Genomic DNA, 9,787 nt, shown 5'->3' on the forward strand with positions numbered 1-9,787 from the left:
ATTAGGAGAAAAATTTCTCATAAATTTAATGCTCATTTCTACGTGCTACATAAAATCCGGGAATTTCCCCATTTGCTATTGATGAAGGGATGATGTAATTGCCTTGTAAACATATTCTTCGCTTATATGAAAATCCAATTTTTGTGGACAACATTCAAAAATAGAGTATCCACACTACTCTTACGTTAATCTAAGTCTTATTATTCCGCTATATTTAACTGATTTCAAGAAACTCAGTATTAAAATCTTCGGCCAACTTTGGGAAGTTAATACATCTCCAAGAGATCAAATTTATTTTTTCAATTTCCTAGAAAAAAGGATTTAGAAAGCCTTTAATTCGCAATCTTTAAGTTTGTCTTAGGCATACCTTGGCAATCTTGCAAGTTTAACTTTGCGGTCGCACAGTGAAACGGTCTCATTTATTTTAATGTATTCTTATTAATTGACATCATTGGCATCGAGGTAGAAAATTGAAAATGGCGTTTCTTTTGTTGTCCGTGGAAAATGTGTGTGTGTACAATGAAGTGAAAATTTATGTATTTTGTTTGCCATCAATCGTTTAAAATACTTGCAGTAATTAACACAAAACAAAAAAAGAAACAAAAAAAAGTTGAAATAGCATAAGTAAATATTTTTTTAATCTCGTTTAGTTGTGTTATATTGAGTGTGAAAGCGATTTTATAGGATGGGCAAGCAAAAAATGTAAAATAACTTAAAAAGTGATTGATAGGGTTGAATGTATCGCGGATCATAAAATTCTTATATGTATTTAGTGTTTAAGTTAAAGGGGTGGTAGAAGCATTTTGAAGTATATATTGGCAAAGTTTAACGCATAAAAATGCCCAGTGCATCATTTACATCTTCACGCTCTTATGTGCGACGATCAAGACGAAAGGGGGTCAATCGAATCGCTTTACCAAATCGTCCAACTGGTACGGGCAAAAGATTGCAAATAATTACTTTTATAAAAAATTAAATAAAAAATTTTTCTTTTTGTTAAATATCGATATATTGCAGAATCTATGCTTCAAAATGTGAGCGGTACAAATACGGTTAGTTCTCCTTCAAATCCCGGAAGCAATATGACACAAAATCAAACTGCAATGAATTCTACAAGCTTGTCGTTACCTTCGACATCGACATCCACAAATAGCTCAGGTATTTCTTCCAGTTTAGTGCACGGTGCAAATTTGTTAGGTCCTGATAGCGGTGGCCCGTCGTGTTCCCGCAGCCATTCGGGTAACAGTAATAGTTCGAGCTCGTTTGCTTCATCTTCAAGTACTGCTTTTAGCCATATTATAAGTTCTAAGAGTTCGTTGGGTGGCGGTGTTTCTATGATGAATTCGTCCGATTTTCTAGCAATGCATGTCACGGAAAGCCAAGATCAAGCCGCATCTAGTTCAATAAGTGAAATGGGTGAGTTGAATGGTTTTTGCGTGAAACTTTTAAATCCAATGACGGGCACATCAACGACATCATCATCATCGTGTTATCAATCGCCTTACGATTTACGAAGTAAACCTCCAGCAATAAGCAGTCATGAGCATTGGATCTGTACAACAACAACAGCGTCGGCATCTTCCTCGAGCACAATTTGTTCACATGCATCAAATAGTGCCAGTGCTAGCACCGGAGTATCACCTGGTGTCATTGTAAGTCCCTCTTCCAATCAACAAACATCAGCAAATCAATTAACAATTGGTGGTACGTCGACCGTAAATTCCACCTCTTCAAGTTCTTCAACTGCCATAATTCATGCTCCCTCAACGAATGCAACGTTTCCAGTTAATAATGCTCATACAACAGGATCACCACTCTCTAATCCGCCTACAGTTCATAGTTCTATACCGCAACAGCATTGCAGTGCTCTACCTATTGGCGGTTCAGATAACAACAGTTTTTTGTTACCGGCTCGCAAGCGTTCACGTCGTTTATACACACAATCTGTGGAATCGTGTTTGTTGTCGTCAGCGGAAATGTCCATTAGTCATGTAGGGCCATCCGCTGCTCAGTATTTACAATACGAACTACCAGATGAAGTGTTATTAGCGATATTTTCATATCTTTTCGAAAAGGATTTGTGCCGTTTAGCTCAAGTGTGCAAACGCTTCAATACAATCGCTAATGACAGCGAGCTTTGGAAACGTTTATATCAGTCAGTGTTCGAGTACGATTTACCGCTTTTCAATCCACAACAATGCAAATTTATTTTCGAAAAACCTGAAGAATGTGAATATGCTAATCCTTGGAAGGAAAGTTTTCATCAACTTTACCGCGGCGTGCACGTTCGACCCGGTTATCAAAATAAAAAATATCCCGGTCGCAGTATCGTGTTTTTCGATACTGTACAAGCCGCTCTTGATTATCCAGAAGAAAAATCTGTTGCTGCTAACGCTTCCTCGACATCATCGAGTGCTATTATCAGTGCTGGTTTATCAAATTCGGCATCGACTGGTTCTAGTGCAAATTTATATGAAGACAACGAAACGCTCTTAATGCATCCGGCGCCTTTAATATTCCTTCATGCAGGTCATTATAAAGGCGAATATTTATTTATCGATTCTGATGTAGCGTTGATAGGTGCTGCTGCTGGCAATGTTGCCGAAGCTGTTGTATTGGAACGAGAAGCTGGCTCCACAGTAATGTTCGTGGAAGGTGCAAAATCTGCTTATCTCGGATATTTGACACTTAAATTTTCGCCAGATGTAACTTCTACTGTATCTCACCATAAACACTATTGTCTCGATATTGGTGAAAATAGTTCGCCAACCATTGACAACTGCATTATACGCAGTTTATCGGTTGTGGGCGCAGCCGTTTGCGTTGGAGGGGTAAATGCAAATCCCGTTATTCGCAATTGCGATATAAGCGATTGCGAAAATGTTGGTCTGTACGTCACAGACTACGCCCAAGGAACATATGAACACAACGAAATTAGCCGTAATGCTTTAGCGGGTATATGGGTAAAGAATTTCGCAAGTCCTATTATGAGAGAAAATCATATTCACCACGGGCGCGATGTTGGCATATTCACATTTGAAAATGGAATGGTAGGAAAAGTTCAAATACAATTTTCTTAAATAGCTTTTATATATAATTCGCTGGCTTTTTGTTTTTTTTTTCCCCCCAAAATAGGGTTATTTTGAGAAAAATGACATACACAATAATCGTATAGCAGGATTTGAGGTGAAAGCCGGAGCTAATCCTACAGTAGTTAAATGTGAAATTCATCATGGCCAGACGGGAGGCATTTACGTTCATGAAAATGGTTTGGGACAATTTATTGAAAATCGCATACATTCAAACAATTTTGCAGGTAAGCAGACTGGGTTTCTTTATTATACGCAAGTTAATGTGCATTGATTTTCTTATCTCGAAGACTCTACTAGTATCGTGCATATATCTTCCACTCTCTGTTTTCTATCACATTATTTGCAATGGAGCGTGATTTTGTGTCTTTGATTGGCTAAATTGTAAAACCGCATTATAATTGGTGAATTGATGCTCGAAATACGAATTTTCTCTTTGGGCCGATACTTTAGCAAAGAGGGCTTAGTTTCTCTTGATACGGGTCAATTTTGTCTCAGCGTACACTTCACTTAACTTTGATTAAATCATAAATGGTCTTAAGAGTATCCCATTTTGAAATCGATTTCTATCAGGTGGCTTCTATTACGGTCCGCCTTGTGGTTGACTATATGTACTCTTTAGAGTTCCCGTTACCATCGTCCACTATAGTATGATATATTATCTTTACTTCAGCCATTGGAAAATCTTTGATCTATGCTTCCTTCACCTTTGCATATTACTGCGTACCGATCAGCCCTGAAGGGGGGAATATAAGAAATATCAAACCTAAATTTTAGCTTTGAAGGAGATTCTATAAGGATTGTTTGTTCTTAATCAGTGGCATTTGAAATAAAGCTTAACTGTGTGGAGATTGAAACGGCCGCAAATAGCTAGAATACACGTTGTGGCAATTTTATCAAGACATTTCCGGAAAAATGGCCGTCATGGTTTAACTGACATGGTCCCATCTAATGAAATAAGTTATAATTTTCACATTTTCGTCTAGATCTTGACGGATTATCTATGGCAGATGCAATTTTCTTAGTCTTAATATTTACATGCATAATACCAAAGAAAGTATTGTCATTTGTTAACTCCCTATATATATGTATAAGATAAAAAATATAGCTATATATACGTATACCTGTTTATATATATCACGCAAAGTTGTTAAATGTACGATAGGTAATGGGCTTATAAAAGAAAGTACTAGAAACAAAGCCTTTACGTTTTTTTTAAAATGTTTTTTGTTTGTTTTCCTTAGGTGTCTGGATAACATCGAATAGCAATCCAACTATTCGTAAAAATGAGATTTATAATGGACATCAAGGAGGTGTATATATTTTTGGCGAGGGTCGAGGACTCATTGAGCATAATAATATCTACGGTAATGCGTTAGCCGGCATTCAGATACGAACTAATAGCGATCCAATTGTGCGGCATAATAAAATCCATCACGGACAACATGGAGGCATATATGTGCATGAGAAAGGTCAAGGCTTAATCGAGGAAAATGAAGTCTATTCGAATACATTGGCTGGCGTCTGGATAACGACTGGCAGCACACCTGTATTGCGTCGCAATCGCATTCACTCTGGCAAACAGGTAGGAACTCAGAAGATATTCCACGATTGTCGAATTGTATGAAAATTTTCATTTTATTTATTCCAGGTTGGCGTATACTTTTACGATAATGGCCATGGAAAATTAGAAGATAACGACATTTTTAATCATTTGTATTCGGGCGTTCAAATACGAACTGGCAGTAACCCTGTTATACGAGGCAATAAAATCTGGGGTGGTCAGAATGGTGGAGTTTTAGTTTATAATGGCGGTCTCGGTCTGTTAGAGCAAAACGAAATATTTGATAACGCAATGGCTGGGGTATGGATTAAAACTGATTCCAATCCTACGCTGAAACGCAACAAAATCTATGACGGCCGCGATGGTGGTATTTGCATATTTAACGGTGGCAAAGGTATACTAGAAGAAAATGACATATTCCGCAATACTCAAGCGGGGGTGCTTATCTCAACTCAATCACATCCTATACTAAGGCGTAATCGTATCTATGACGGCCAAGCTGCGGGCGTTGAGATAACAAATAACGCAACAGCTACCCTTGAATATAATCAAATTTTTAAAAACAAATTCGGTGGCTTATGCCTGGCCAGCGGTGTGCAACCTATAACGAGGGGAAATCAAATATTCAATAATGAAGATGAGGTTGAAAAAGCTGTATCTGGCGGTCAATGCCTATACAAAATCAGCAGTTACACCTCCTTTCCAATGCATGATTTTTACAGATGCCAAACTTGTAACACGACCGACCGTAACGCCATTTGTGTAAATTGTATAAAAAATTGCCATGCTGGACATGATGTAGAATTCATTAGACACGATCGGTAAGTTGAAAAAGAATTCTTTGGAAAAAGACCTTAAATACCTTAGGGGACTCTTGTTGTAATGTTATGCGTATGCAGGTTTTTTTGCGATTGCGGCGCTGGCACTCTGTCCAATCAATGCCAATTACAAGGTGAACCCACTCAAGATACAGACACTTTGTACGATTCAGCAGCACCAATGGAGACACATACACTAATGGTGAATTAACCAGAACTTTAATTTGTAAGCTTTTGAAAAGAAATCAAAAATCACTTTTAAAACGATTTCGACTAAGAAGCAATTCACTAAAACGACAGTAACAGTAAATCCGCAAAATGCAATTACCATTTAATGTATTCACAGATCTAGTGTTAGTTATTATATTTATATGTATTTACTAAACGACAACAAACAAAAAAAAAAAGAAGGAAATATTTTACACATACGGAAAACAAAAAAAAAAAAACAAAAAAACAAAAAAAGAAAGAAAAGAAGTACGCGTGCTTTATATCTAAGTTCATAATTAATTAAGCTCAATAATATTTAAACGCAGGATCTAAAAAGAAAAGAAAAAATTATTCTCACTTTCGCTACTATTTTTTTTTTCTTCTTTACTGCACGCCGCGCCCCCAGTTGAGAATGGTTTTTTCTCTTATTCTTTCTTGTTTTTAAAGCAAAGATAGATCAATAATAATTCGCCTGAGTATTATAGGAAATTTTCATAATTAGATTTAGATAAGCACGTCTATCGGACTAAAATACTAGTTTATACATTACAAGAAATGTTGAAATATGTTGTGCCCATGAAATTGAAAAAGTTTATATGTCGCAAATATTTCCATAAATTTTGGTCCAAAATTGAAGAAAAACAAAAAAAAAAAAAACAACAAATGCAAAGTTTAGTTACGACAAACAGATAATAGAGATAATACATTACGGTTTAGTTAATGGCCAACTTCTATTCTTCTCTATAAGTTTTTATCTTGTTTTTTTTTTTCTTCATTAAGCATTAGAATTATATTCTGCTCATTTCTAATTTTAGAATTATGTTTCACTCTGAGACCATTTATTTATGTTGGAAGATCAAAAGCTTGCTTGTTAGTGTCTAGGCTGATTCGCCTGGGCACCTGTTTATTTGCCACAAGTAAGAGTTTTAGGTTAGAAAAAAAAAAAAAAAAAAAAAAACAAAGGCAGAAGTATATTTTAAATTAGAATTTATTTTTTTTTTCTGTTTTGTTTTGTTTTAAGATAGGCAATGTATTATTTCTAAAATCTAAATTAAATTTGCCATGTAGTAGGGTATGCTTAGATTCGATTTCTTTTTATCATTTATTATTATGTATAGACTCGAATGCCTGTAAATGTTCCAGTGTAAAATCAAATTTATTTTGCAATTAAAATAAAAGAAAGTCTACTTTCGAAAATTTTACGACCAGCACTTACTATATCAGATGCGGAATGATTTTAATATATATATTATATTGAAATGTATATATATTTGTGTATATGCATAAATGTAACTTTACTTCACATGTCCAATTTCTCGAAATTCCTAACGCGTTGTGGACGGGAAGCTTTGATAAGCTTATGATCAGAATAAACACATATTTTTTACAATTTTGCCTTCTTCGCTTTATTCCAAGCGACAAGCTTGTAAAACGCAAGCTAACATATGGTTTGCCTTCTTCACAGACGCTTTTTAGGGTAGAAAGGCTAAACTGTGTTAAAAAAAAAAAAGAAAAAAGGTGCTGAATTTACCGTAACGATGACAAGAAGGCTACAGGATAGCCTTGTGGTTATCGATATCGAATAAACTTGATCGTATTTTGTATATGTTACTCGACAGAAATCTTACGTTTGGAAGATTTTTCATTCGATAGTAAGAAAAATGCATACTTTATCCACCGCTATCGAGTTTACTCGACATTGAGACCCGTGAACCGGCCCACATATTGATTTAAGACAATATAACCTACGAAAAAAAAAAGCTTCAATTAAAATCTCGGTTTGCCCATAGAAGGATCAAAATATGGCTTCAATGGCAAAATAAAGAAAAATTCTAAGGCAATACCATCGCTCAATGGCACAGTCTTTGATAAATTATCACTATCACATAAAAAAAATAAATCCTCAGCTACATCTGCGTTTTGTCTACAAAGCGATCAGAATGAGTCCGCAGACTCGACCAAGTAATTTGGTAAGAGAGTAGTAGCATTACATGAGATTTAGTTCACAGCTAAGCTTTGAACTATTAACGAACTATTATTAACATTGATCGGCGACGGCAACAGACAAACAATTAAATTCGCATTCTATTGCTGAAGCGGTTTGAATATTTCGCAAAAACCAAGCCAAAGTAGTTTTGTAGGCCAGTGCTACTGTTTAATAGGATTTAACAATTAGTTCACTCATAATTGACAACCACAGGAAATCATTAATGACAACTAGCAGCATCTTTAGAAAAAGGTTTCTGCTCACAAAATGATCGGTATATATGAGAAGATAGACCAAGGCGACTTTTTTGCTAGCGTTTCGAGGGGTTCAGTTCAAAACTGAATTTTTTATAACCTAATGAGACTAGAAATATTTATTGGTTGATGCCGGGCGATAACACGGAATCGAAACTTTTAGAATGCTTTAGAACGCACGTCAAAGTAACTTTGTAAAGCAGAGATACCGTTCGATAGGTTCCAATTTTTAATTGACCATTAATGGCCAAGGATATGATTAATATTGGTCAAGCGTTTGAAGAGTTTTACTCCGAATATCTATGTTGTAAACAAAGACAAAGCACATTGACTTTGACGATCAATTTTATTATTATGATTAAGTGTTATTTAAAATTAAATTTTTTATTTTTTTGTTTTTGCTTTCAATAAGAAAATCGGTATTGTTAACCTGTACAATTGTTCTTTATTTATTTGGTTATTTGTACTTGACTTAACTGAAGCCGCAACCTTTTAAAAGATTAGTTTCGTTTCCCGCTAAATATTGGTTGGTCATTAGCAGAGGAGAGGGTGGTCAAGTGAGATGACTAAGATAAGAGTATTGGTCCAATTCTGAAGAATGTGTTTTTTCTTTTTTATTTTACTGGACTATAGTAAAAATAGGAAACGTTTCTCTTAGTACTTAGTAAGATTTGAACTTTTCTTTTTCAAGTAAACACACTCCTATGAAAACAGTAAATACAGTAAATATTGTAATGAAATAATGCGTACAAGAATTATATTTAAAAATACGGTATAAACATTAATAATACACATATACATACATAGATGCACAAAACAATGCATGGCAAAATAATTGCACGTTTTTAAGCAAAATTTCTAAAAATTTTCGGTTCGGAATCAATAGTAAATTGTCAACTGAATTACAATCAACTTCTTACTGCTATAAACGTTTATTATTTATTTAATGATAATATCAAAAGATGTTTATCGCTATTTACAATAGTCAGTTAAGTCATTTCTTGGTTTATTAAGTGTTATATATATATATATACATATATATATATATGTATATATGTGTGCATATATGCACTCTTCCTAAGCCCTATTTTTTGCTTGTGAGATAGCACTCTTTTCGAAAGTGATGTGTAGCAAACTAACTAACATTTTATTTCCTTTGAATTTGTTTCTCACAATCTATAGAGCAACAGGAACGTAAGCCAATTTACGGTCAATTTGCAAGGTCTACACTTCAGGCGAATGTAATTTTCTCGCCTATTACTTTTTTCTGCACATATTTAGAAGAATAAAATGAATAATTAATCCTAGCCATGTCAAAAACAGACTGGAAAAGCATAGGAAATGTATCTCTACGTTTCGTCTGACCTGAGCGATACCTATGTCGACCACTTTGACGATACACCCGTTCGTCCGTCAACTAGAAACTTTGTGTAATATGAGTTAAGATTGACAAAATGACAAAATTTTTTTCTAAAATACATTAGTATGGCAAACACGCATTCATAATGATGAACGTTTATGAGGAAATCTGATAAGGACGGATGTAATCGTCAGAAATACACTTAGAAAGCCTGAGATGAGGATTTCTAATAGTTTTTCCTATGTCCGTCCGTTCTTATATGCAATCTATTAATTCAAATAGAAAATATTTAGAGGTATGGAGGAGAAGATGAATGCTTACATCAACATAACGCAATCTTGCTAAACTAAAAGTGCGAAGGTGAATGAGTTCTTACTATGTGATGATGTGTGCAATACCATGGATAAGCAGAACTTTGCTTTATGAAATAACTGGAAACATTAATTGTTATATATAGCTATCTAATTAGGAAATGTTTTTTTTTTTTTACAAGTTATTATATTTT

General features: G+C 34.8%; 1 protein-coding gene across 1 annotated transcript; it reads left to right on the top strand.

Annotated features, from left to right (window-relative positions):
* Nucleotides 1-492: 492 nt before the first annotated feature.
* On the top strand, nt 493-8,617 carry LOC119638726 (F-box only protein 11). The gene is made up of 6 exons (XM_038035689.1): nt 493-932; nt 1,018-3,050; nt 3,136-3,316; nt 4,334-4,674; nt 4,741-5,474; nt 5,553-8,617. The coding sequence occupies exons 1-6, from the start codon at nt 839-841 to the stop codon at nt 5,680-5,682; spliced, it is 3,513 nt and encodes a 1,170-aa protein (XP_037891617.1). The 5' UTR covers nt 493-838; the 3' UTR covers nt 5,683-8,617.
* The last annotated feature ends 1,170 nt before the right edge of the window (nt 8,618-9,787 follow it).

This window comes from Glossina fuscipes, unplaced genomic scaffold, assembly GCF_014805625.2.
Source record: "Glossina fuscipes isolate IAEA_lab_2018 unplaced genomic scaffold, Yale_Gfus_2 109, whole genome shotgun sequence".
Lineage (NCBI taxonomy): Eukaryota > Metazoa > Arthropoda > Insecta > Diptera > Glossinidae > Glossina > Glossina fuscipes.